The 27,979-nt window shown below is 34.3% G+C and overlaps 2 protein-coding genes across 2 annotated transcripts; one reads left to right on the top strand and one right to left on the bottom strand.

Annotated features, from left to right (window-relative positions):
• Window positions 1-88: 88 nt before the first annotated feature.
• On the bottom strand, window positions 89-3,096 carry rnasekb (ribonuclease, RNase K b). Its single transcript, XM_073479273.1, has 3 exons — window positions 3,013-3,096; window positions 1,600-1,682; window positions 89-857 (listed from the first exon to the last, which is right to left on the bottom strand). The coding sequence occupies exons 1-3, from the start codon at window positions 3,088-3,090 to the stop codon at window positions 713-715; spliced, it is 306 nt and encodes a 101-aa protein (XP_073335374.1). The 5' UTR covers window positions 3,091-3,096; the 3' UTR covers window positions 89-712.
• bacc1 (BPTF associated chromatin complex component 1) lies at window positions 3,095-8,669 on the top strand. Its single transcript, XM_073479272.1, has 6 exons — window positions 3,095-3,638; window positions 4,214-4,308; window positions 4,814-4,915; window positions 5,983-6,212; window positions 6,311-6,415; window positions 6,815-8,669. Exons 1-6 carry the CDS (start codon window positions 3,618-3,620, stop codon window positions 6,877-6,879), a joined length of 618 nt encoding a protein of 205 aa, XP_073335373.1. The 5' UTR covers window positions 3,095-3,617; the 3' UTR covers window positions 6,880-8,669.
• Window positions 8,670-27,979: the final 19,310 nt, after the last annotated feature.

The raw sequence follows: 27,979 nt of genomic DNA, 5'->3' as shown, positions 1-27,979 counted from the left end.
ATGTAATTAACAGGAGACTTTGCACCAAACTTCATTCAAATAAAGAACAATTTCTACAGTTCTAAAAATAAAGACAATTATCTCTTAGTTACATTCACACACACTTTATTGCAAAGGATCATCCACCATAATTTTTGTAACATTAAACATCTTTCAGTTTGATCCACAGTCGCATTAATAACAAACAGTCTGAACACACTTTAATATTTTTATTTCTTCTGGAGGTTGTTTCACAGAGTCGACACCCTGACGCGTTCGTTTCAACAGGTACAAAATAAACACTGACCCAGTTTACAGCGTCGAGGCGTCGACAGGATGTTCAGTCAGCCGACAGAAAATCTAACATTTACTTTTATTTCTTATTTTCCCCGTTAATTTAAATCCAATTCAGTGATGATACAAATGTGATGTTTCAGGAGTTTTGAAGCCAAAGTGAATCAACGTTTGGTCGTTTTCATGAGAAAGGAATGATGCAACGTTTCATTCAACAACAACAACAACAACACATCACAGCAGACGACAAACACATCGAGGATTTCATCTTTAAAATAAATAATTCAGGTGCCGCCTGACCACCATCACAAACGACTCTCCGGTGACTTCAGCTGCTGATCGGTCGGCTTTAAAGGAAACGTAAACTTTATGGACAGAAAACGACCTCCAGCTGCTGACGTCAGGTCCTCGGGGGGGTCAGAGGTCAGATCCCGGCCGATTATGTCACCATGTACTCCTGGCGTTTGTTGAGCCGGACCTGGCAGAGCGACACGGCGCCCACCGCCACGTAGATGCCCGCCGCGATGAAGCAGTTGATGCCGACCTGGTTGTAGAGACCGTAGATGTTCCCGGGAGGATTTTGACTGCAGCAGAGAAAAGAGACGAGTTACTGAAACTGAACGTCTGAAAACCTTCAGCTGAAGTCAGACACAAAAAATATGATGAAGACTCCTTTAATGTGTTTACTGAAGAACTGTAGACGAGCTGAATTATGTCTCGTGTGGTCGGCTGCAACGAGCGATTACTAACATGATGATTATTTTCTCAATTAATCGTTTCGTCTATAAAATAACAAAAAAGAAACAGTCTTCAAACATCTGTTGAATAGTACAAACACATTCAGACAAAGAAAAGAGTTAAATCTGTTTAAGAAGCTGCAGCCATTCAACATTTTGTGTTTTTGGTTAAAAAATGATGAGAAATGTTTCGTTTTCTTTTTTTTGTTTCGATCCACATGAAAAATTGCATGTGGATTTTCCGTATTGTTTGTAAACAACTTTAAACTTTTATACAGATATTTATCACAGCTGAAAGCACCGACGCATGTTGGAGCTGATGGAAACAGTACTTTGTTTCATTCTGTGTTTGTAAAAACTCAGTGAATCTGAATCTAAACGCTGCAGCTCACGGAAAAAAAATGCTTTGGATATTTTATAAAGAATTAAATTCCCAGTGAAGTTTCCTGCTGTGAGACGTCCTGCCTCTGTTTGACAACAACATCTGAGGAATCGCTGCCAAAACGTGCGTGTGTGTCGTCCAATATATTAATATGTTGGAATTTTTTTAACTTCCTCATATCAGCGTTGGCATTTCATGTGGACTCACTCGTTGCGGATGTCCTCCTCAGTGAACGGGACGTCCTCGATCAGGACAGCCGACTTCGCGCTGAAGAAGATTCCCAACATCGCCTGGAAGAAAAGAGCAGAGCGGATCAACACCAGGTTTCACTTTACATCAGCTGCTTGTGGTCGTTTATTTGGAAAAGTAAGTCCCATCTGGTGTTTTATAAAGAAGCTTCATGGATTAAAAGGTCAATAAAATAATCAGAGTCACATCCTCTGACCTCTCTACAGGTGAACACAAGGTCCAAACATGATCAATATTTCAGAACTTCTTCATCTCCGTGTTGATTTCAATGATCAGAACTTTATTATCAGTTTTCTTTCAGGATCAAACAGCTGATGGACGTGTGACGAGTTCAACACGTGAAAATGAAGCCTGATGAACAAATAATTCACATTTTATCCAAGATGGCCTCACGACGCGCCGAGTGAAACGAGTTCCTAATTAGAAATGAAATCATTACGATTAATCTGCAACAGTTTTAATAATCAATGATATTTATTTAGTGCTTTTCATGACACTTTACAAGATTACATTAAAAAAAAGCTGCTGAAGTCATTTTCATGTCTATTTTTTTGCCTTTATTCTACTTTAGTCATCGTTCAGCCTTTTATTTGTAGTTTATGGTTTCAGCCTCCAAGACGCTTAATATGAAAAATAATAAACATATGAATTCATAATGAAACTAATCATTAGTTGCATCTCAGATGTAAAGAAAACACTTTATGATCTGAGGCTCAGCTGCTCTGACTAACGTCCTCCTGACTTCCTGCTCTGAACATCACGAGGCATCAGTCACATGATTCACTCAAACATGAACAGAAAATAACTTTACATGCTTTAATATTCTGTCATCAGCTGATCAGGATGCTTCTGATCAGAAGTCCTGCTGATCGATAACAGCAGCGCGTGCGTGTGTCAGTGACAGCTGTCTGTCTGTAACACAAACACTCCTGTCAGTAACATCATGTGTCCTCACGTTTCACCACCTGTCTGACTGAAGCTCCAGGCTGTAGTCGGCTCCATCACGTTAATTACACAGGCACAGACGCCTTAATTCAAGCTAATCGATCCAAGTAGTCATGTATTGATCACTGGTGCAGTGTTGTTACCGAACACACACTTAGCTCGGCCTGCTCGGGCTCCGTCTATGCACCGGAGACGGGATTACTTTAAGACAGACGCTTTGTTTTCGCCATTTTCATCGTCTCACGAGCTGCAACACGCACATGAAGTCGCAGGAATGATCTTTAATGATATTTGTGTTTTATTTTTAGCTTTAATGAGACCTGAGGTTTGTTTTTAAGGAACAAGTCGACGTCACCGTGAGCGCTTCGCTATCTGACCAGTATGATCCGGGAAGTAGTCGCCCCCCGGCCCGAGTCCGTCTCTTACCAGCATGATGACGCCCCAGATGCTGATCACGATCCCGCACGCGGCCATCTTCGGCCCGCAGAACAGCAGCGACGGCATGTCTGTGTCGGAACCAGCCGATGGATCAGAGAAGCTTTTTATCTTTGAGTCACTGAACTGAGAAACGATCCATCGAAGGACGAGCGCGTCTCCCGTCAGCTGATCCGCGTCACTCGGTTACACTCGGCGACCGTCGACTAATGTCGTGACGCGCAGCGCAGCGACCAATGACAGCGTCCGACGCGCTGGCCCCGCCTTTTCCGGTGAGACTGACCAATGGCGTTGAACCTCCAAACTGGCGCAGCGCTTCCTTTCTCCCGTCACCTTTGTTGCACGATATTAATATTTTTCTTCTGAATATGTTGAATATAAATAATCCCGACGTGTTTCACGGTGTTTAGCCGCACGCGGACCCTCCGAAGCTCCGTCTGTTCAAACCGCATCGAGTTTCATATGGAAGCGCGCTAACAGCAGCGAGCTAGCTAACGTTACAGGAGCTAACTGTAGCTAGCGGCTAGCTGTGTGTTTTCCTGTCTGTTTTGAGTGAAAACAAGTTTAAAGAAAAGAGCTTCGACTCTTTCACTAAAATGACGTCTGCCTCAGCGAAGGTGAGTTCTTACCTGGTCGTTACCTGGATATATGGACTTAGTTGTAAGTAAATCTTAACTGTCGGAGAGCAGGTCATACATCTGTACACAAAACTCCGTTCAAAAATCTGATGATTTTAAGCGTTTGCTTATAACTCAAATAAAGACGTAATGAAAAGTGCTTTAGCTTGTTTCTCGTTGATAAACCATGTGTAGTGGTGGATTCGGCATATAGAAATGCACCAAACATTTAATATGAAACAGAAATCCAAACTTTATTGATTAGTTGTACTAGCGAGCTGTGGTCTGATGTGTATACTGTCATTTCCTATGTGGTTTGCTGCTCTTGTATTTATTTATTATATTGATTTTGTTTTTATGTGCTGTGTAAAGTGTCTTCAGGTGACTTGAAGGCACTTATAAATTAAGTGTGTTATTTTTATTATTATTATTATTGTTGTTGTTGTTGTTGTTATCCCATCAGATTATTCCAGCACAGATACAATAATAAAGTCACATCTGTCTGTTGAGGCCGTCTTGTGACCTGAACTGTTGCTCTGATGAAACAAACCAACACTTCGTCCTCTTCACTGCAGGTGGGAGAGATTTTCTCAGCAGCAGGAGCTGCTTTCACCAAACTGGGAGAGCTGACCATGCAGCTGCACCCGGTGTCAGACTCCAGCCCTGCAGGGTGAGACACGCACACACGCACACACACGCACACACACACACACCTTTTTTCCTCTAGTTTATTTATTACTTGAATATCTGTCTGCATCTTATATAAGGTATCTTAAAGCTTGACACTTTGTCAGCATCCCTTTTCAGGTTAGGTTGTGTTTATCTGCCATTTTATGAGATTATCAGTTAAATGTGATCTCATCCTGACCTGAACTCGTCACACACAGTCCCTGCTGTAGATTACTGGTGTTGTGAGCAGACAGACCTGGACTGCATTAGTTTGAGCAGGTGTACCTAATAATCAGGACTCCGGGTGTTTGCTGTGTGTAGCAGTTCAGATTGTGATCAGAGTGTGATGACGTGTTAATGTGACGATGAAGCTGAAGAAATGTTCTTGTTGCACAGTAATTCTGTCCTCAGTGATGACACAACGCCGACACATTTATTCAGTAAGTAATGAGCTGAGAGTGAAACAGAAACGGTAGCAGACGTCCTCTCTGTGTCTTCGTCCTCAGAGCCAAATGGACGGAGACAGAGATCGAAATGCTGCGTTTGGCGGTGCGTCGATTTGGAGACGACCTCAACAACATCAGCACTGTGATCAAAGAGCGCACCGTGTAAGTCATAAAGGAGCAGTTCGTCTACCATTCATCATGTGTTTTAAGGTATTTTGAATGAGGTTTCTGCACATTTAAGGTGAAGATGCAGCGATGGCTTCAGCTCTGTTTGATAAATCTCAGATGGTTTGTTCAACGACCTCTATATAAAAGAATGGGTTCAGTTTGAAACTTTTACAGAGTGTTAAATCCACCTCTGAACACTTTAATAAAATATATAATTGGTAAATTATTTAAGTTTTAAGTCTCTAATTAATGTATTTTGAAATACATTAGTTGCTTGTTAAAAAACCACAAAACTGGGGACCACCGTGTAACATTTGACCAAATCTGTCCCTAGAAAATGAAAATAACTTTGAGGAGAAATTCAGAGATTTAATGTTAATGTGAAGAATATTTGTCCCCATTTTAGAGCCTGAAGATCTGTGCTCAGGTCCTGATTCAAACTTTATATCTCATGTGTTGAATTAGTACAAATACTGAAGTGTAAAAATGAGTATAGATAGAAAGGTTTTGTGCCAGGCTATTTATTGGCTGGAAACAGTTGCCAGGCAACCAGCGGTGACTCCAGGAAGAACAGACCAAAAAATCCTCTTAAAATGTTGAATTGTTGTGTTTGTCAGTGAGCGTCGGAGCTGCTGGTCGGTGGACTTTTGTCTCTGTTGGACAGAGCCAGGCTAGCTGTTTCCAGTCTTTATGCTAAGCTAAGCTAAATGCTATCTAGCTAACTAGCTGCTGCTGTGTTTACTGAACACATGAGATTTCAATCTGAACATCTAACTCTGCAAGAAAGGGAAGAAGGAACGCTGGACAAAACACTCAAACCATCAAAGTACCTCAGTGTCGCCAGGTTGCCAGGTTTGTTCTCTGCTCTCACCACAATCAGCTGACTGCAGGACGGACTGCTGACTCACCTGTAGATCAGGTGTCCTCATGTTGTTCAGGTGTCCTCGTGTTGTTGTTCAGGTGTCCTCGTGTTGTCCAGGTGTCCTCATGTTGTCCAGGTGTCCTCATGTTGTCCAGGTTTCTTCATGTTGTTCAGGTGTCTTCGTGTTGTCCTCCTGCAGAGCTCAGATAAAGAGCACCGTGAAGAGGAAGTTGTACGAGGACAGCAGAGTCCCCATTTCCTCTGAGTCCCCGAAGAAGACCGTCAAGAAAACCGCTATCGCCATGACGCCAGCGCAGACGCCCACTGCTCCCGCCATGATCGCCGTGCCAACTTCACAGGTCGTTGTGGCAACAGGCATGCAGAACAGTCCCTCGCTGGCCCCGCCCATCAAGAAACAGAAGACGGCAGGTGAGAGACAACAGGAAGTGACTTCTGCCAAATCAGATTTATACGTGATGATGACACACTTCCTCTTCCTCCTCCTCCTCTTCCTCTTCCCCCTGCAGACGTGACGCTCAGCGCTCTGAACGACTCGGATGTGAACAGCGACCTGGTGGACATCGAAGGACTCGGCGACGGCTCGTCCAACAAGAAACTCAACTTCGACCAAGGTCAGTGTCTCTGAAGGACGAGTGCTGCAAATAACAACAATTTTTATTTTCTATTAATTGTTCAGTTGTCTGGTTTATAAAATGTCAGAAGGAGTCGGAAAACCCACGACGACGTCCTCCGATGTCTTTTTGGATCCTCAGCTCATTGCACGTTTAAGAAGCTGGAATCAGTTTTCACCTTGTTTTTCTTTAAATTTGTCAAATCGATCATCAGAATAGTTTTAGGCTATTAATTGATTTATGGTTGCAGATCTCTTTTTTTTTTTTTTGCCTTAACTCCGCACACTCTCCTTTACTGCACGAGAGGACTGAGCCTCCTCCTGCTCTCAGTCTCCGTCACAGTGTGAGCGTAAACATGAACATCGTCTTAATCGTGCTCGTCTCTTCCTGTTTCCTCAGAGAGCCTGAACCTGGACTCCAGCCTCATCATGAACTCCAGTGACCTCCCCCTACTGTCCCGCTGACCTTTGACCTCCAGAACATCCTGCGGCTTCACGTCGAGCCGCCTCTCAAACATGTACTTTTTACAAAGCCTCTGTTACCGTCCTGTCACCTGAAGCTCATCTGTTCATAATCACACACGAGTCTCTGCATCCATGTGTTTCAGTTCAGATACGAGTCGAAGGCACCGAATTCAAAACAGTTACATTTTCTTTATAAAGAAACTGATGAGCTTCAGGTCAGGACTTAGTTTGTTGCTTTTTGTTTAGCAGAATCATGTTTTCATCAGATTTTAGTTTCTGAGCTCTGAGCAGTTTTTAGAAATCAGACAAAAAGTCTCAGAAAAGAAACATGAGTCAGTTTTTTACGTCCTGTGTTGATCATGCAGAATAATCTGCTTTAGATGTACAGACGCTTTAATATGAAGAAACAACGTGTCAGGAGGAGGAAGAGCCGATCAGCTGTTCACTTAAATTAGTCATTTGTGCTCAAAGTACTTATTTCATCTTTAAACTAATGATCTATCCCTCGTTTTAATTATCATGCATCGATATGAAGCCTCTCTTTAAACACGTGTCACCACCTGAACATTTGAGTCACAGCTTCTGTTTTCATAAAAAAAACTTCCTGCTGTTCTGAATCCTGAACGACTCTGGATCAAAAAATAATAAATATTTTGTGTGGGTCAGTGAACTTTTACAGACCGAACAGGAAACAATATAAAACAAAAACACCAGAGTGACACAGTGTTTGTAACACCGGCTACATTATATTTATTTTAGGTCAAAAAAGCTAAAATATCAGAAGAAACACCAACTTTAACCAATAAAACAACAATAAAACTACATTCATTAAAATGTTGGTTCATGTTGTAGAAATCCAGCGAGTGTCGTTTTTGGCCACCATCTTTGTTTGGATCAGGAAAAAGTAAAAAAGTAGATCTCAGTGAGGTTTCAGTCAGCTGATATCAGATCTATCAGATATCAGCTGATATGAAAACATTTGGATTTAAAGAACACGGTGCAGAAAACATTGGGTTTACATTTTATGGAAATTTGGAAGTTTAGTGCAATGACTTGAATGTGACAGAAACACAGGAGAGGCACAAAACAGTCAGTTATCCTGTAAAAAGTTGTGTTTAACAGACAGAATGTGAATTTGATCCACATATCAAACTGCTACAGACTTCAGAGCGAGGACGAGAGCGCAGCAGGACAAAGATGATGAAAATCAGCTCACTGAACGAACAGGTGACTAACTTGAGGGGACAGTTGATCAAATATTCTCCCAGAGACCGACCTCGACTTTAAAGTGTAACTCTGGTGTTTTTCTACGGTTTTATTGTAGTCAACAAATCTCGTGAAAAGACTCAAACCAACAACATGCGAGTCCCGACTTCCTGTCTGTGGCTCATTGGTTCCTCCTGAAGATGTAAATCTTTAAAATCACCTCACAATATATAGTTTCATTTTAAAAAAAAGGTTCAACAGCTGCTCACTGCAGTTTTTAATCAATCGTTACTCAAACAGGAGGGAATAATACATTTGTTGGGACTATTTTCAGCAGCGGATGAATCCACATGTTTGTGGCAGCAGCAGTTTTTGGTTTGAGTCTGAACATTTAGTTTTGTCAAAGATAAAATGTCGTAGAAACCAGCAGACTTCTTCTGTCAGTTGACTGATGGTTGGTGATCATGATGGTAGCTGCCGCTGTGAGTTAGAAATCAGGTTTTTGACTTGAACATTTTCTCAACCAGTGGCTGAATGATGTACAAACACCGTTTTGATTATGTTAGTAAAAAAAACTAAACTCAGATCCGTGTGTTCGTCTTTATTTCTTTGTGTTGGAGGATGTTTGATGAAGTTTCAATCCGCTGTCGGTTCGAGCGATCTGATGATTGTAATCAGCGGTCGAGCTTGAAGGCGTCCACGTTCTTGTCAGGTGCACTGTGGAGGTTCTGCTATTAAAGGAACAGTTCACCCAAAACTGAAAATCCAGTCATCATCTACTCGCCTCCAAGATTAACATGGCAATTGTTTTTTCCATTAGTTCTTAACTCACAAACACAGAAGAGGAAACAGTTTGTATCAGACTTCAGACTTTGGATCACCGGAATATAAAATTCTTCACTTAGCTGCACCATGAATCCACAAATCTGTCGAGTGCAACTATAAAATGTCAGTGGTTGCATGTTAACAAACTCATCAAACAGGTGAATTTAAATTAAGTTCGGTGCACCAGTGTAAAATCTTCTTCTGGAGCCTGTCTGGGAAACTGTTTTTGTTCTAAACTGGAACCTTTTAATTCATAAAATAATCACCAAAGTGCCAGTTTACATATTCAGTAAGTCCAAAACCCAAAAGATGTTTTCAGTTTTAATGTGATAAAACATACAGAAGCCCTGAGGGTCAAATGAAGATGGTCAAAAAAATCCTTAAATTTTCAGAAATCTTCAGAACTGAAGCCAACACAAAACTTAAAAACATAAAAAGTTTGATGTTCTGGGAAAATTCTTTATTTGCTTTCTTAAATGAGATGACAGATACCAATCTCACAGCTGGTTAGCTTAGCTTAGCATAAAGACTGGAAACGGGGAATCAGCTAGAACGTTTTTTAAAAACTTTTTTAGACGACTTTTTAGAGGCATTACAATCTAAATTTTACAATTGTGTTTCAAATCACAGAAAACAACTATGGAAGACGATTAGGGCCACGGGAAAGAGAAAATATTTGAGTTTTCGACTGTTTTTAAACTCAGAATTCATTCCGACATTATTATTATTATTATTATTATTTTATTATTATTTTCACATGCAGGTTATGAGATCACTTCTTTCAGATTGGGATAAAACAACAAATCAAATGTTTTTAAGTGCGCAAGTTTATATTTTGACCTTGGAAATAAATAGTTTGACAAAATAATCTAAACTTCAGGATGGAGGATCAGCATCGTCCCCTTTCTACATCCACCTGTTAGATCACGACTCCATGACGACTAAGTGAACTCCACTCATTGATTCTGACTGTAATCTGCGGTTGAAAGCTGATAACAGCCACAAACTGTCTTTGAGTTTAGATTGTGAGGGTCACTTTCGGTGTTTGCGTATTCGTGCTGAGAAATCATCGTATTTTGCCAGAGTGAAAATGTCGCTTTAATACTGAGAAACGTTGACTGGTTCCTCGCTACATGCTCACACTTCTGTCTGAAAAACACAAAGAGAGAGAGAGCGGAGGGGCTGCACTCTCCTCAGGATCGACTCAATCACCTTTTCAAAGACTGAAGTATAACTGGCATCACGTGGAGAAAAGGTAAAGTTTATAACAAAGAACGACCGGAACAGAAAACTTGAACGTGTAAAATCTTAAATCCACGTTGTAAAGAAGCTAAAAATAAAACGGGGCGCTGATTCCTGAAAATGATATTTTGAGGGTAAAGAAAGCGTCACGAGGGCCAAAGTCAATTAAATAACATACAATTCCAGTGTGATTGCAGGATTTTCATATTTTTTAAAACCTGTTGTTACAAGAGCCTGATGGATACAGATATATATTTCATATATCGTCCAATTTTATCTTTTTTAGAGCTGCAACTAATAATTATTTTGAAATAATCCCTAAATTGTTTTGCCTGTAAAACCCAGGCTGATGTTAAAATGTCTCTGATATTCAGAAAAATGATCAGTAACACCTGATTAACTTTACCTCTATGTAACAAGTTTTACATAGTTTTCCCCGGACAAATCAGAGCACAGCAACATCCAAACACTTTAATTTTGAATGCTAACTGCCCTTTCACACCTCAAAATTCTGACTAAAATGTAGGGCTTTTTTCCTCAAAATTTTGACTTTTTTTCTCAAAAATCAGATTTTTGAAGGAAAAAAGTCAACATTTTGAGGGAAAAAGTAAATTTTTGTCAGAATTTTGAGAAAAATCTAAGTTTTACTCAGAATTTTGAGGAAAAAAGTCAAAATTTTAGTCAGAACTTTAGTTAGAATTTTTAGTAAGAAAAAAATCAAAGGAAAAAAGTCAATTAGTCAGGTTCTGACAATTTTCCCCCTCAGAATTCTGACTTTAATCTCAGAAAGAGAAAAAAAAGTCTGATTTTTGAGGAAAAAAAGTCAAAATTTTTAAGAAAAAAGCCAGATTTTTTGTCAGAATTTTGAGGAAAAAAAATCAAAATTTTAGTCAGAATTTTAGGGAGAAAAGTTAGAATTTTTTCACATTTACACAAAAGTCAGGTTTTTGAGAAAAAAAGTCAAAATTTTTAGGGGAAAAAGCATGGATTTTCGTAAGAATTTTTAGTAAAGAAATAAACAAAAAAATCAAAGGAAAAAAGTCAATGAATCAGGTTCTAACTATTTTCCCCCTCAGAATTCTGACTTTAATCTCAGAAAGAGAAAAAAAGTCTGATTTTTGAGAAAAATAAGTCAATATTTTGAGGAAAAGAGTCAAAATTTTAGTCTGAATTTTTAAGAAAAAAGTCAGAACTGCTGCTGCCCTTTCACATTTACACAAAAGTCTGATTTTTGAGAAAAGAAATCAAAATCAGAATTTTAAAAATTAAAAATTAAAAAAAAAGTCAATTCATCAGGTTCTAACTATTTTCCCCCTCAGAATTCTGACTTTAATCTCAGAAAGAGAAAAAAAGTCATATTTTTAAGAAAAATAAGTCAATATTTTGAGGAAAAAAGTCAAAATTTTAGTCTGATTTTTAAGAATTTTTTGTTAGAATTTTGAGGTGTGAAAGGGCAGAACTGCTGCTGCCCTTTCACATTTGCACAAAAGTCTGATTTTTGAGAAAAAAATAAAAATTTTAGTCAGAAATGTAAAAATTAAAAAAAAAATTAAAAAGCAAAATAGTCAGGTTCTATTTTCCCCCTCAGAATTCTGACTTTAATCTCAGAAAGAGAAAAAAGTCAGATTTTTGAGAAAAGTCAAAATTTGAGTCAGAATTTTAGGGAAAAAAGTCAAAATTAAAGTCAGAATTTGGAGGAGAAAAAAGTCAAACTTTTTGTCAGAATTTTTAGGAAAAAGGTCAAAATATTAGGGAAAAAAGTCAGAACTTTAGGGAAAAAAAATCAAAATTCAAAGGAAAAACGTCAAATAGTCAGGTTCTAACTATCCCCGCCCCCCCCCCCCCCCCCCCCCCGCCCCCTCAGGATTCTGACTTTAATCTCAGAAAGAGAAAAAAAAGTCAAAATTTTGAGGAAAAATGTCAGAATTTTAGGGAAAAAAGACAGGATTTTCGTTAGAATTTTTAGTAAAAAAAAAAAAAATCAAAATTCAAAGGAAATAAGTCAATTGGTAAGGTTCTGACTATTTTTCCCCTCAGAATTCTGACTTTAACCTCAGAAAGAGAAAAAAGTCCGATTTTTGAGAAAAGTCAAAATTTGAGTCAGAATTTTAGGGAAAAAAGTCAAAATTTGAGTCAGAATTTTGAGGGAAAAAAAGTCAAAATTTTAGTCAGAATTTTGAGGAAAAGGGTCAAAATTTTAGAGAAAAAAGGCCAGAATTTTCGTTAGAATTTTTAGTAAAAAAAGAAATCAAAATTCAAAGGAAATAAGTCAATTAGTCAGGTTCTAACTATTTCCCCCCTCATAATTCTGACTTTAATCTCAGAAAGAGAAAAATAAAGTCTGACTTTTGAGGAAACGAAGTCAAAATGTTGAGGAAAAAAGTCGGAATTTTTTGTTAGAATTTTTTGTAAAAAAACCCAGAAAGATCTAAAGTCAAATGACAAAAGTAAATTAGTCAGGTTCTAACTATTTTACCCTCTCAGAATACTGACTTTAATCTCAGAAAGAGAAAAAAAAGTCAAAATCTTGAGGAAAAAAGTCAGAATTTTAGTCAGAATTTTAGGGAAAAAAGACAGGATTTTCATTAGAATTTTTAGTAAAAAAAAAAAAATTCAAAGGAAATAAGTCAATTAGTAAGGTTCTGACTATTTTTCCCCTCAGAATTCTGACTTTAACCTCAGAAAGAGAAAAAAGTCCGTTTTTTGAGAAAAGTCAAAATTTGAGTCAGAATTTTAGGGAAAAAAGTCAAACTTTTTGTCAGAATTTTGAGGGAAAAAAAGTCAAAATTTTAGTCAGAATTTTGAGGAAAAGGGTCAAAATTTTAGAGAAAAAAGGCCAGAATTTTCGTTAGAATTTTTAGTAAAAAAAGAAATCAAAATTCAAAGGAAATAAGTCAATTAGTCAGGTTCTAACTATTTTCCCCCTCATAATTCTGACTTTAATTTCAGAAAGAGAAAAATAAAGTCTGACTTTTGAGGAAACGAAGTCAAAATGTTGAGGAAAAAAGTCGGAATTTTTTGTTAGAATTTTTTGTAAAAAAACCCAGAAAGATCTAAAATCAAATGAAAAATGTAAATTAGTCAGGTTCTAACTATTTTACCCCCTCAGAATGTTGACTTTAATCTCAGAAAGAGAAAAAAGTCCGTTTTTTGAGAAAAGTCAAAATTTGAGTCAGAATTTTAGGGAAAAAAGTCAAACTTTTTGTCAGAATTTTGAGGAAAAAGGTCAAAATATTAGGGAAAAAAGTCAGACCTTTAGGGGGAAAAAAAATCAAAATTCCAAGGAAAAACGTCAAATAGTCAGGTTCTAACTATCCCCCCCCAGGATTCTGACCTTTATCTCAGAAAGAGAAAAAAAAAGTCTGACTTTGGAGAAAAAAAATCCGAATTTTCGTCAGAATTTTGATTAAAAAAAAAAAAATCAAAATTTTAGTCAGAATTTTAGGGAAAAAAGTCAGAATTTCCGTTAGAATTTTTAGTAAAAAAAAGAAATCTAAAATCAAAGGAAAAAGTCAATTAGTCAGTTTCTATTTTCCCCCTCAGAATGCTGACTTTAATCTCAGAAAGAGAAAAAAAAAGTCTGACTTTTGAGGAAAAAAAGTCAAAATTTTGAGGGGAAAAGTCAGATTTTTTGTCAGAATTTTAGAGAAAAAAGTCAAAATTTCCATTAGAATTTTCAATAAAAAAAAAAAAGAAAATCTAAAATCAAAGGAAAAAGTCAATTAGTCAGGTTCTAACTATTTCCCCCTTCAGAATTTAATCTCAAAACGAGAAAAAAAGTTTTGAGGGAAAAAAAGTGAAATTTTTGAGGGAAAAAGTCAGACTTTTTGTCAGAATTTTGAAAAAAAAAAATCAAAATTTGAGTCAGAATTTTGAGGAAAAGGGTCAAATTTTTAGTCAGAATTTTAGGGAAAAAAGGCCAGAATTTTCATTTGAATTTTGATTTCTTTTTTTACTAAAGATTCTAAGGAAATAAGTCAATTAGTCAGGTTCTAACTATTTTCCCCTTCATAATTCTGACTTTAATCTCAGAAAGAGAAAAATAAAGTCTGACTTTTGAGGAAACGAAGTCAAAATGTTGAGGAAAATAGTCGGAATTTTTTGTTAGAATTTTTTGTAAAAAATCCCCGAAAGATCTAAAATCAAATGAAAAAAGTAAATTAGTCAGGTTCTAACTATTTTACCCCCTCAGAATGCTGACTTTAATCTCAGAAAGAGAAAAAAAAGTCAAAATCTTGAGGAAAAAAGTCAGAATTTTAGGGAAAAAAGACAGGATTTTCATTAGAATTTTTAGTAAAAAAAAGAAATCTAAAATCAAAGGAAAAAGTCAATTAGTCAGTTTCTATTTTCCCCCTCAGAATGCTGACTTTAATCTCAGAAAGAGAAAAAAAAAGTCTGACTTTTGAGGAAAAAAAGTCAAAATTTTGAGGGGAAAAGTCAGATTTTTTGTCAGAATTTTAGAGAAAAAAGTCAAAATTTCCATTAGAATTTTCAATAAAAAAAAAAAAAGAAAATCTAAAATCAAAGGAAAAAGTCAATTAGTCAGGTTCTAACTATTTCCCCCTTCAGAATTTAATCTCAAAACGAGAAAAAAAGTTTTGAGGGAAAAAAAGTGAAATTTTTGAGGGAAAAAGTCAGACTTTTTGTCAGAATTTTGAAAAAAAAAATCAAAATTTGAGTCAGAATTTTGAGGAAAAGGGTCAAATTTTTAGTCAGAATTTTAGGGAAAAAAGGCCAGAATTTTCATTTGAATTTTGATTTCTTTTTTTACTAAAGATTCTAAGGAAATAAGTAAATTAGTCGGGTTCTAACTATTTTCCCCCTCATAATTCTGACTTTAATCTCAGAAAGAGAAAAATAAAGTCTGACTTTTGAGGAAACGAAGTCAAAATGTTGAGGAAAAAAGTCGAAATTTTTTGTTAGAATTTTTTGCAAAAAAACCCCTGAAAGATCTAAAGTCAAATGACAAAAGTAAATTAGTCAGGTTCTAACTATTTTACCCTCTCAGAATACTGACTTTAATCTCAGAAAGAGAAAAAAAAGTCAAAATCTTGAGGAAAAAAGTCAGAATTTTAGTCAGAATTTTAGGGAAAAAAGACAGGATTTTCATTAGAATTTTTAGTAAAAAAAAAAAATTCAAAGGAAATAAGTCAATTAGTAAGGTTCTGACTATTTTTCCCCTCAGAATTCTGACTTTAACCTCAGAAAGAGAAAAAAGTCCGATTTTTGAGAAAAGTCAAAATTTGAGTCAGAATTTTAGGGAAAAAAGTCAAACTTTTTGTCAGAATTTTGAGGGAAAAAAAGTCAAAATTTTAGTCAGAATTTTGAGGAAAAGGGTCAAAATTTTAGAGAAAAAAAGCCAGAATTTTCGTTAGAATTTTTAGTAAAAAAAGAAATCAAAATTCAAAGGAAATAAGTCAATTAGTCAGGTTCTAACTATTTCCCCCCCATCAGAATTCTGATTTTAATCTCAGAAAGAGAAAAAAAAGTCTGACTTTTGAGGAAAAAAAGTCAAAATTTTGAGGGAAAAAGTCAGATTTTTTGTCAGAATTTTAGAGAAAAAAGTCAAAATTTCCATTAGAATTTTCAGTAAAAAAAAAAAGAAAATCAAAGGAAAAAGTCAATTAGTCAGGTTCTAACTATTTCCCCCTTCAGAATTTAATCTCAGAACGAGAAAAAAAGTTTTGAGGGAAAAAGTCAGACTTTTTGTCAGAATTTTGAAAAAAAAAAATCAAAATTTGAGTCAGAATTTTGAGGAAAAGGGTCAAATTTTTAGTCAGAATTTTAGGGAAAAAAGGCCAGAATTTTCATTTGAATTTTGATTTCTTTTTTTACTAAAGATTCTAAGGAAATAAGTCAATTAGTAAGGTTCTAACTATTTTTCCCCTCAGAATTCTGACTTTAACCTCAGAAAGAGAAAAAAGTCTGTTTTTTGAGAAAAGTCAAAATTTGAGTCAGAATTTTAGGGAAAAAAGTCAAACTTTTTGTCAGAATTTTGAGGAAAAGGGTCAAAATTTTAGAGAAAAAAGGCCAGAATTTTCGTTAGAATTTTTAGTAAAAAAAGAAATCAAAATTCAAAGGAAATAAGTCAATTAGTCAGGTTCTAACTATTCCCCCTCCTCAGAATTCTGATTTTAATCTCAGAAAGAGAAAAAAAGTCTGACTTTTGAGGAAAAAAAGTCAAAATTTTGAGGGAAAAGGTCAGATTTTTTGTCAGAATTTTAGAGAAAAAAGTCAAAATTTCCATTAGAATTTTCAGTAAAAAAAAAAAAAGAAAATCAAAGGAAAAAGTCAATTAGTCAGGTTCTAACTATTTCCCCCTTCAGAATTTAATCTCAAAACGAGAAAAAAAGTTTTGAGGGAAAAAGTCAGACTTTTTGTCAGAATTTTAAAAAAAAAATCAAAATTTGAGTCAGAATTTTGAGGAAAAGGGTCAAATTTTTAGTCAGAATTTTAGGGAAAAAAGGCCAGAATTTTCATTTGAATTTTGATTTCTTTTTTTACTAAAGATTCTAAGGAAATAAGTAAATTAGTCAGGTTCTAACTATTTTCCCCCTCATAATTCTGACTTTAATCTCAGAAAGAGAAAAATAAAGTCTGACTTTTGAGGAAACGAAGTCAAAATGTTGAGGAAAAAAGTTGGAATTTTTTGTTAGAATTTTTTGTAAAAAAACCCCTGAAAGATCTAAAGTCAAATGACAAAAGTAAATTAGTCAGGTTCTAACTATTTTACCCCCTCAGAATGCTGACTTTAATCTCAGAAAGAGGAAAAAAAGTCAAAATGTTGAGGAAAAAAGTCAGAATTTTATTCAGAATTTTAGGGAAAAAAGACAGAATTTCCGTTAGAATTTTTAGTAAAAAAAAAAGAAGTCTAAAATCAAAGGAAAAAGTCAATTAGTCAGGTTCTATGTTCCCCCTCAGAATTCTGACTTTAATCTCAGAAAGAAAAAGAAAAAAGTCTGACTTTTGAGGAAAAAAAGTCAAAATTTTGAGGGGAAAATTAAAAATTTTTGTCAGAATTTTGAGGAAAAAAATCAAATTTTTAGTCAGAATTTTGAAGAAAAAAATCAAAATTTTAGTCAGAATTTTAAAAATTCAAATTTTTTTTAAAAAGTCAATTCGTCAGGTTCTAAGTATTTTCCCCCTCAGAATTCTGACTTTAATCTCAGAAAGAGAAAAAAGTCATATTTTTAAGAAAAATAAGTCAATATTTTGAGGAAAAATGTCAAAATTTTAGTCTGATTTTTTAAGAATTTTTTGTCAGAATTTTGAGGTGTGAAAGGGCAGAACTGCTGCTGCCCTTTCACATTTGCACAAAAGTCAGATTTTTGAGAAAAAAATCAAAATTTTAGTCAGAAATGTAAAAATTCAAATTTTTAAAAAAAAGTAAAATAGTCAGGTTCTATTTTCCCCCTCAGAATTCTGACTTTAATCTCAGAAAGAGAAAAAAGTCAGATTTTTGAGAAAAGTCAAAATTTGAGTCAGAATTTTAGGGAAAAAAGTCAAACGTTTTGTCAGAATGTTTGGGAAAAAAGTCAGAACTTTAGGTAAAAAAAAAAACAAAATTCAAAGGAAAAATGTCAAATAGTCAGGTTCTGTCCCCCCCCAGGATTCTGACCTTTATCTCAGAGAGAGAAAAAAAAAGTCTGACTTTGGAGAAAAAAATCCGAATTTTCGTCAGAATTTTGAGGAAAAAAAACCAAATTTTTGTCAGAATTTTAGGGAAAAAAGTCTGAATTTCCGTTAGAATTTTTAGTAAAAAAAAAAAAGAAGTCTAAAATCAAAGGAAAAAGTCAATTAGTCAGGTTCTATTTTCCCCCTCAGAATTCTGACTTTAATCTCAGAAAGAAAAAGAAAAAAGTCTGACTTTTGAGGAAAAAAAGTGAAATTTTTGAGGGAAAAAGTCAGACTGTTTGTCAGAATTTTGAGGGAAAAAAATCAAAATTTGAGTCAGAATTTTGAGGAAAAGGGTCAAATTTTTAGTCAGAATTTTAGGGAAAAAAGGCCAGAATTTTCGTTTGAATTTTGATTTCTTTTTTTACTAAAGATTCTAAGGAAATAAGTCAATTAGTCAGGTTCTAACTATTTTCCCCCTCATAATTCTGACTTTAATCTCAGAAAGAGAAAAATAAAGTCTGACTTTTGAGGAAACGAAGTCAAAATGTTGAGGAAAATAGTCGGAATTTTTTGTTAGAATTTTTTGTAAAAAATCCCCGAAAGATCTAAAATCAAATGAAAAAAGTAAATTAGTCAGGTTCTAACTATTTTACCCCCTCAGAATGCTGACTTTAATCTCAGAAAGAGAAAAAAAAGTCAAAATCTTGAGGAAAAAAGTCAGAATTTTAGGGAAAAAAGACAGGATTTTCATTAGAATTTTTAGTAAAAAAAAAAAAATCAAGATTCAAAGGAAATAAGTCAATTAGTAAGGTTCTGACTATTTTTCCCCTCAGAATTCTGACTTTAACCTCAGAAAGAGAAAAAAGTCCGATTTTTGAGAAAAGTCAAAATTTGAGTCAGAATTTTAGGGAAAAAAGTCAAACTTTTTGTCAGAATTTTTAGGAAAAAGGTCAAAATATTAGGGAAAAAAGTCAGAACTTTATGGAAAAAAAATCAAAATTCAAAGGAAAAACGTCAAATAGTCAGGTTCTAACTATCCCCCCCCCAGGATTCTGACTTTGATCTCAGAAAGAGAAAAAAAAAAATTTCGTCAGAATTTTGAGGAAAAAAAAAATCAAAATTTTAGTCAGAATTTTAGGGAAAAAATTCATAATTTCCGTTAGAATTTTTAGTAAAAAAAAAGAAATCTAAAATCAAAGGAAAAAGTCAATTAGTCAGGTTCTATTTTCCCCCTCAGAATTCTGACTTTAATCTCAGAAAGAAAAAGGAAAAAGTCTGACTTTTGAGGAAAAAAAGTCAAAATTTGGAGGGGAAAATTCAATTTTTTTGTCAGAATTTTGAGAGAAAAAAAATAAAAATTTTAGTCAGAATTTTGAGGAAAAGGGTCAAAATTTTAGTCAGAAATTTAGGGAAAAAGGCCAGAATTTTCGTTAGAATTTTTAGTAAAAAAAGAAATCAAAATTCAAAGGAAATAAGTCAATTAGTCAGGTTCTAACTATTTTCCCCCCTCAGAATTCTGATTTTAATCTCAGAAAGAGAAAAAAAAGTCTGACTTTTGAGGAAAAAAAGTCAAAATTTTGAGGGGAAAAGTCAGAATTTTTGTCAGAATTTTAGAGAAAAAAGTCAAAATTTCCATTAGAATTATTAGTAAAAAAGAAAAAGAAAATCTAAAATCAAAGGAAAAAGTCAATTAGTCAGGTTCTAACTATTTCCCCCTTCAGAATTCTGAATTTAATCTTAGAAAGAGAAAAAAAGAAAAGTCTGACTTTTGAGGGAAGAAAAGTGAAATTTTTGAGGGAAAAAGTCAGACTTTTTGTCAGAATTTTGAGAAAAAAAATCTAAATTTGAGTCAGAATTTTGAGGAAAAGGGTCAAATTTTTAGTCAGAATTTTGAGGAAAAGGGTCAAATTTTTAGTCAGAATTTTAGGGAAAAAAGGCCAGAATTTTCGTTTGAATTTTGATTTCTTTTTTAACTAAAGATTCTAAGGAAATAAGTCAATTAGTCAGGTTCTAACTATATTCCCCCTCATAATTCTGACTTTAATCTCAGAAAGAGAAAAAAGTCCGATTTTTGAGAAAAGTCAAAATTTGAGTCAGAATTTTGAGGAGAAAAAAGTCAAACTTTTTGTCAGAATTTTTAGGAAAAAGGTCAAAATATTAGGGAAAAAAGTCAGAAATCAAAGGAAAAACGTAAAATAGTCAGGTTCTAACTATCCCCCTCCTCCCCCCCAGGATTCTGACTTTTATCTCAGAAAGAGAAAAAAAAAGTCTGACTTTGGAGAAAAAAAATCCGAATTTTCGTCAGAATTTTGAGGGAAAAAAAAAATCAAAATTTTAGTCAGAATTTTAGGGAAAAAAGTCAGAATTTCCATTAGAATTTTTAGTAAAAAAAAAAAAGAAATCTAAAATCAAAGGAAAAAGTCAATTAGTCAGGTTCTATTTTCCCCCTCAGAATTCTGACTTTAATCTCAGAAAGAAAAAGAAAAAAGTCTGACTTTTGAGGAAAAAAAGTCAAAATTTTGAGGGACAAAGTCAGAATTTTTGTCAGAATTTTAGAGAAAAAAGTCAAAATTTCCATTAGAATTTTTAGTAAAAAAAAAAAAAGAAAATCTAAAATCAGAGGAAAAAGTCAATTAGTCAGGTTCTAACTATTTCCCCCCTCAGAATTCTGAATTTAATCTCATAAAGAGAAAAAAAAAGAAAAGTCCGACTTTTGAGGGAAAAAAAGTGAAATTTTTGAGGAAAAAAAATCAAAATTTGAGTCAGAATTTTGAGGAAAAGGGTCAAAATTTTAGTCAGAATTTTAGGGAAAAAAGGCCAGAATTTTCGTATGAATTTTGATTTCTTTTTTTACTAAAGATTCTAAGGAAATAAGTCAATTAGTCAGGTTCTAACTATTTTCCCCCTCAGAATGCTGACTTTAATCTCAGAAAGAGAAAAAAAAGTCAAAATCTTGAGGAAAAAACTCAGAATTTTAGTCAGAATTTTAGGGAAAAAAGACAGGATTTTCGTTAGAATTTTTAGTAAAAAAAAAATCAAAATTCAAAGGAAATAAGTCAATTAGTAGGGTCTGACTATTTTTTCAGAAAGAGAAAAAAAAGTCTGACTTTTGAGGAAAAAAAGTCAAAATGTTGAGAAAAAAAGTCAGAATTTTTTTCAGAACTTTGAGGAAAAAAAAATCAAAATTTTGGTCAGAATTTTAGAGAAAAAAGCCAGAAGTTTCGTCAAAAAAATCAACATTTTCGTCAGAAAATTCTGACAAAAAGTTTGACTTTTTCTCCCTGAAAATTCTGACTCCAATTTTGACGTCTCAAAAATCAGACATTTTTCTCTTTCTGAGATTAAAGTTAGAATTCTGAGGGGGAAAATAGTTAGTACCTGACTAATTGATCGGTTTCTTCAAAATTTGGATTGTTTTTTTCCCCTAAAATTCTGATGAAAATTTAAGTCAAAACTTAGGTCAGAATTTTGAGGGAAAAAAATCTAAATTCTATCTATTCTATCAAATCTAAAAAAGTCAAAATTTTCGTCAGAACTCTAGGGGAAAAAAATCAACATTTTGAGGAAAAATGTCTAAATTTAGGGGAAAAAACATTTTTTTGAGAAAAAAAAACAAATTTTAGTCAGAATTTTGATGTGTGAAATTTTGAGGGAAAAATTCAGAATTTTTGTCAGAATTTTGAGAAAAAAAATCAAAATTTTAGTCAGAATTTTAGGGAAAAAAGTCAGAATTTTCATTAGAATTTTTAAGGAAAAAAGTCAAAATTCAAAGACAAAACTCAAAATTTTCGTCAGAAGATTCTGACTACAAAAACATTTTCGTCAGAAGATTCTGACTACAAAAAATTTTCGTCAGAAGATTCTGACGAAAATTTTGACTTTTCTTAAAAATTAAGACTTTTTTCTCTCTCTGAGATTAAAGTCAGAATTCTGAGGGGGAAAATAGTTAGAACCTGATTCATTGACCTTTTTCCTCAAAATTTAGATTGTTTTTTTCCTTAAATTTTGACTTTTTTTTGAGGAATTTTAAGTCAAAACTTAGGTCAGAATTTTGAGGGGGAAAAAAAATCTAAATTCTATCTATTCTATCTAATCTAAAAAAGTCAAAATTTTTGTCAGAATTTTAGGGAAAAAAGTCAAAATTTTTGTCAGAATTTTAGGGGAAAAAGTCAAAATTTTCATCAAACTTTAGGGAAAAAAAATCAACACTTTGAGGAAAAATGTCAAATAATCAGGTTGTAACTATTTTCCCCGTCAGAATTCTGACTTTCATCTCAGAAAGAGAAAAAAAAGTCTGATTTTTAAGAAAAAGGTCAAAATTTAGGGGAAAAAATCAATTTTTTGAGGAAAAAACCTACATTTTAGTCAGAATTTTGATGTGTGAAATTTTGCTGCCCTTTCACATTTGCACAAAAGTCAAAATTTTGAGGAAAAAAGTCAAAATTCTTGTCAGAACTTTGAGGTGTGAAAGGGCAGAATTGCTGCTGCCCTTTCATATTTACACAATATTTTGAGGAAAAAATAAAAATTTTAGTCAGACTTTTAGGGGGAAAATTCAAAATTCAAAGGAAAAAAGTCAAATAGTCAGGTTCTAAACCCCCCCACCACCACTACCACACTCAGAAAGTGAAAAAAAACTTTTTTAGACTCAAAATTCTGACAAAATGTTTGACATTTTTCCTCAAAATTATGACTTTTTTACTTCGAATTTTGAAATTTTTTCCCTAAAAAAAATATTAAAGGAATCTATCCTATTTTTTGTGTCTGACTTCAGCTAAAGGTTTTCAGACGTACAGTTTCAGTAACTCGTCTCTTTTCTCTCCTGCAGTCAAAATCCTCCCGGGAACATCTCTGGTCTCTACAACCAGGTCGGCATCAACTGCTTCATCGCCACAGGCATCTACATGGTGGTGGGCGCTGTGTCACTCTGCCAGGTCCGCCTCAACAAACGCCAGGAGTACATGGTGACATAATCAGCCGGGATCTGACCTCTGACTCAGTGTTTATTTTGTACTTGTTGAAACAAACACGTCAGGGTGTTGGCTCAAGTGAAACAACCTCCAGAAGAAATAAAAATATTAAAGTGTGTTCAGACTGTTTGTTATTAATGCGTCTGTGGATCAAACTGAAAGATGTTAAATGTTACAAAAATTATGGTGGATCATCCTTTGCAATGAAGTTTGTGTGAATGTAACTAATTGTCTTTATTCTTAGAACTGTAGAAATTGTTCTTTATATGAATGAAGATTGGTGTGAAGTCTCCTGTTAATAACATTTAAAGCTGGAGTTTGTAGAATATGTGAAAAACGCATGAGACTGGGATGGAAACAACTGCGCTCCCCCCTCCCCTCCCTGTTTCGACTTCATAGCTCCACCCCGTCTTTTGCCTGAATTCTCGTGGACGTGCGCGACTGTAGCGCTTGAAATATTCACTTCGGAGCTTTTCTGTCATACACTAGCCATGGCCGAATTCAGATAAGAAAGTACTTTACCTTTCTCGCGTGATAGAGACCAACAACAATTATTTCTTGCTAACGTCTCAGCATGACATAGCCTACATGTCTGGCAATAATAAAGCCATGATATGTGTCATACTGACATGATACTTATGCAGCATAATCTAATGACAACAGCAACACTTACATATCACGGGAAAAAGGTGTGAATGCTAAGAATAATAAAACAACATATAACGCTGAAGTAAACAATTACCCCCACATGCACAGACTATTGGAGACAACCACTTTATTCAGACACTTCTTTCTTTTCACCGTAACCTGAAAATAAATAATAACTGTCACATCCATATTTACACGGCACATGTCCTCTGTATGTCGTGTATATATAACGGTATTGACAATACATTTGATGTTGACTTTGGCTTTGACTTGCTTGTAGCTGTCGTGAGCCTTTGGCTACGGTTAGCATAAAGCTAATCAACTCACAACATTACTCGTCAATTGTGACCACAAACCGCCTGCTTTATTAGATTCACGGTCATTTCAACTACACAGCCAATTACTACCACACATTTAGATTATCAGCTACGTAAAACTTAAATTGGAGGCTCACCTGTCCAGGATGCTATCGCGAAGCTCTCTCCACCTCGGATATGCTTGTCCAATGTTTACACGCGATTTATTCCGTCTATTGTCACGCTCCCTTTTAGACTCTCGTTTCTCTACATCGGTCTTCCTTTTTTTGGCTTGCTTAACCGTGTACGCTTTTGTTGGTAATGCCGGGATAGCGGCTTTTCCTGCCGGGACGTCCGCCGTTGCACCTTCACCGCCGATGGAAGGTGAACGCTCATCAACTTTGGTCGAGCAACCAATAGGAACGGCCAAAACAGCTTGCTCTGTAAAATGAACTGTGATTGGCTGAACACTGCCGTCACGGCACTGATTTTTTAAAGTCTGAATACAGAGCCAAGAGGAGACACAGAAGTCCAGTGTTCTGTCGTAACACTATGAATTACAATATGCTGAAAGGTTATAATTGATTTTTGACCAAATGACGCCTAAAATAACTTACACACTCCAGCTTTAAGTGAATAAGTCGGGACAGGAACTTAAACTGTTTTTTGATTTAATGGCTCAATAATTAACTTCAAGTGTAAAAGTTAACCAACAATAAATTTGTTCATAATAAACACTGAATGTTTCACCAGGAAGCAGTTATGATGAGTTTAAAGTTCAGTCTGGAGTCTGATGCAGAATCATGTCTCTATATAAAGTAACACTATCTCCAAAGGTATCAAATAAATGTAGTGGAGCAGTACAAGTATAACGTAGAAGAAAATGGAAATACTCAAGTACAAATAATTCAAAATTGTACTACTTGTACTACCCTAAAAATTCTGACGAAAATTCTGACTTTTTTTCCTCCAAAGTCAGACTTTTTTTTCTCCAAAGTCAGACTTTTTTTTTCTCTTTCTGAGATAAAAGTCAAAATCCTGAGGGAGAAAATAGTTAGAACCTGACTATTTGACTTTTTTCCTTTGAATTTTGATTTTTTTCACTAAAATTCTGACTTTTTTCCCTAAAAGTTTGACCTTTTTCCTAAAAATTCTGACAAAAAGTTTGACTTTTTTTCCCCTCAAAATTCTGACTCAAATTTTGACGTTTTTTTCCCTAAAATTCTGACTTTCTTACCTAAAATTCTGACTTTAATCCCTAAAATTCTGACTTTTTTCCCTAAAATTCTAAAAAAATAGTTAGAATCTGACTATTTGACCTTTTTCCTCAAATTTTGGATTGTTTTTTCCTCAAAATTCTGACTAAAATTTTGACCTTTTCCCTAAAATTCTGAAAAAATTTTTGATTCCCCCCCTCAAAAATCAGACTTTTTTTCCTCAAAAATCAGACTTTTTTTTCTCTTTCTGAGATAAAAGTCAGAATTCTGAGGGGGAAAATAGTTAGAACCTGACTATTTGACTTTTTTCCTTTGAATTTTGATTTTTTTTGCCTAAAATTCTGACAAAAATTTTGACTTTTTTTTTAAATTAAAAATTCTAACGAAAATTCAGACTTTTTTTTAACCTAAAACTCTGACTAAAATCTCCTCAAAAAATTGACTTTTTTCTTTCAAAATTGTGAAAAAAAATCTAACTTTTTTTCTATAAAAATTCTGAAAAATTCTTTTTTTCTATAAAAATTCTGAAAAATTCTTTTTTTCTATAAAAATTCTGAAAAAATTCTTTTTTTCCATAAAGATTCTGATGAAAATTCTGACTTTTTTTTTTCTCTTTCTTAGATAAAAGTCAGAATTCTGAGGGGGAAAAAAATCCAAATTCAAAGGACAAAAGTCAAGGTCAGACTTTTCCCCTAAAAGTCTGACCAAAATTCTGACTTTTTTCCTTAAAATTTTGGTGTTTTTTTTAATAAAAAATTCTAATGAAGATTCTGACTTTTTTCCTAAAATTCTAACAAAAATTCTGACATTTCCCCCCCTAAAATTCTGACAAAAATTTTGTTCTCAAAAATCTGACCTTTTTTTCTCTTCTGTTCTTTCTCTGAGATAAAAGTCAGAATCCTGAGGGGGAAAATAGTTAGAACCTGACTGTTTGACTTTTTTCCTTTGAATTTTGATTTTTCCCCCTAAAATTCTGACCAAAATTCTGACTTTTTTCCTCAAAATGTTGGTGTTTTATTTAATTAAAAATTCTAATGAAAATTCTGACTTTTTTCCTCAAAATTTTGGTGTTTTTTTTATTAAAAATTCTAATGGAAATTCTGACTTTTTCCTAAAAAATCTGATAAAAACTTTTTACCCTCAAAATTTGGACTAAAATTTTGACTTGTCTCCCTAAAATTCTGACTATAATTCTGACTTTTTCCCCCTAAAATTCTGACTAAAATTTTTACGTTGTTTCTCAAAAATCAGACTTTATTTTTCTCAAAAATCAGACTTTTTTTTCTCTTTCTGAGATAAAAGTCAGAATTCTGAGGGGGGAAATAGTTAGAACCTGACTATTTGACTTTTTTCCTTTGAATTTTGATTTTTTTCCCCTAAAAGTCTAACTAAAATTTTGACTTTTTTACCTAAAATTCTGACTTTTTCCCCAATTTTTTTAAACCTTTTTCCTAAAAGTTCTGACTTTTTACCCAATTTTTTTTTTTTTTTTTTTTTAACCTTTTTCCTAAAAATTCTAACAAAAAGTGTTACAACCCAGCTTGCTAGGGCAAAGGAAGCAACATAAAACCAGATGTAAAGGGTGGAATATAAATAATTTATTTGCCAAAGTTTATCAAAGGAGAACAATACAAAAGCAGAGGACCTTGAAAGGGGAAAACAGGCCGGTGGATGCTGCTCAAATCAACAAATAATTATAACAAAATAAATATAACAAAAACAGACTCTGAACCCAGAGTAATGTCTACTCAACAAGGCAAACAAATGAAAATAAACCTACCTAGACCTTGTCTGGTTAACGGCGATAAAACCGAAATACAAAATGAAAAGCACCCCTAATTCTGGTGAAAACTAACAGTAAACCATCTAATGTGTGTGGTCTCAATATCGAATGCACTAACCCTGGCCCAGTACCCCGACACAAGCCACAGTCCACAGTAAAGAGCACAACCGTACAAAGCAAATGAGGTGAACTGGCCATCGGGATCAGTCGCCCCGACTGACAAGCCGACAGTCCATTTGAAAACTCCAGTCCCTGATTGTCGACCTCGGATTGGCGCACCTGCACCAGACGGAGCCGTACCAATCAGAAATTGCCACTGGCACTGGAGACGAGGGAGGAGCTTGATCCGGGGCCGGGGAGCAACTGAGCAGGAGAGGGAGACCAAACAAAGGATTTGACAAAAATGTGACTTTTTTTCAATAAACATTCTGAAAAAAAAAAAAAAATTCCCATAAAAATTCCGACTTTTTTTTCTCTTTCTGACATAAAAGTCAGAATTCTGAGGGGGGAAATAGTTAGAACCTGACTATTTATATTTTTTTTTAAATTCAAAATTCTAACAGAAATTTTGACTTTTTCCCCTCAAAATTCTGAAAAAAATTCTGACTTTTTTTCCATAAAAATTCTGACTCAAAATTTGACTTTTTTCCATAAAAATTCCCTAAAATTTTGATGAAAATTATGACTTTTTCCATAAAAATCAGACTTTTTTTTTTCTCTTTCCTAGATAAAAGTCAGAATTCTGAGGGGGAAAATAGTTAGAACCTGACTATTTGACCTTGTCATTTGAATTTTGATTTTGTCCCCCCCCCCCTCCCCTCAAAATTCTGACTAAAATTTTGACTTTTTCCCCTAAAAGTCTGACCAAAAACTTATTTCCTTAAAATTTTGGTGTTTTTTTAATGAAAAATTCTGAAGAAAATTCTAACTCTACATAAAATTCTGACTTTTTTCCCCTAAAATCCTGACTTTTTTTTCTCTAAAATCAGACTTTTTTTCCCTCCCAAAAATCAGATTTTTTTTCCTCTAAAAGTCTGACTTAATTTTGACTTTTTTACCTAAAATTCTGACTTTTTTCCCAATTTTTTTTTTTTAACCTTTTTCCTAAAAATTCTGACAAAAAGTTTGACTTTTTCTCCCTGAAAATTCTGACTCCAATTTGGACTTTTCTCAAAAATCAGACTTTTTTCTCTTTCTGAGATTAAAGTCAGAATTCTGAGGGGGAAAATAGTTAGAACCTGACTATTTGACCTTTTTCCTCAAAATTTGGATTGTTTTTTTCCTCAAAATTCTGAC

Source organism: Pagrus major, chromosome 13 (assembly GCF_040436345.1).
Source record: "Pagrus major chromosome 13, Pma_NU_1.0".
Classification (NCBI taxonomy): Eukaryota; Metazoa; Chordata; class Actinopteri; order Spariformes; family Sparidae; genus Pagrus; species Pagrus major.
Note: the sequence above shows the minus strand (reverse complement) of the source record. Positions and strands in the feature narration are given on the sequence as shown.

What these genes read in the sequence shown, in the direction of transcription:
- rnasekb (XM_073479273.1), bottom strand. Translation starts at nt 3,090, where the DNA reads ATGCCGTCGCTGCTGTTCTGCGGGCCGAAGATGGCCGCGTGCGGGATC. An exon ending in TCTGGGGCGTCATCATGCTG is followed by an intron (nt 1,683 to 3,012) that starts GTAAGAGACGGA and finishes CTTTTCTTCCAG; the next exon opens with GCGATGTTGGGAATCTTCTT. An exon ending in GAGGAGGACATCCGCAACGA is followed by an intron (nt 858 to 1,599) that starts GTGAGTCCACAT and finishes TCTCTGCTGCAG; the next exon opens with TCAAAATCCTCCCGGGAACA.
- bacc1 (XM_073479272.1), top strand. Translation starts at nt 3,618, where the DNA reads ATGACGTCTGCCTCAGCGAAG. An exon ending in TCAGACTCCAGCCCTGCAGG is followed by an intron (nt 4,309 to 4,813) that starts GTGAGACACGCA and finishes CTTCGTCCTCAG; the next exon opens with AGCCAAATGGACGGAGACAG. An exon ending in CAAGAAACAGAAGACGGCAG is followed by an intron (nt 6,213 to 6,310) that starts GTGAGAGACAAC and finishes TTCCCCCTGCAG; the next exon opens with ACGTGACGCTCAGCGCTCTG.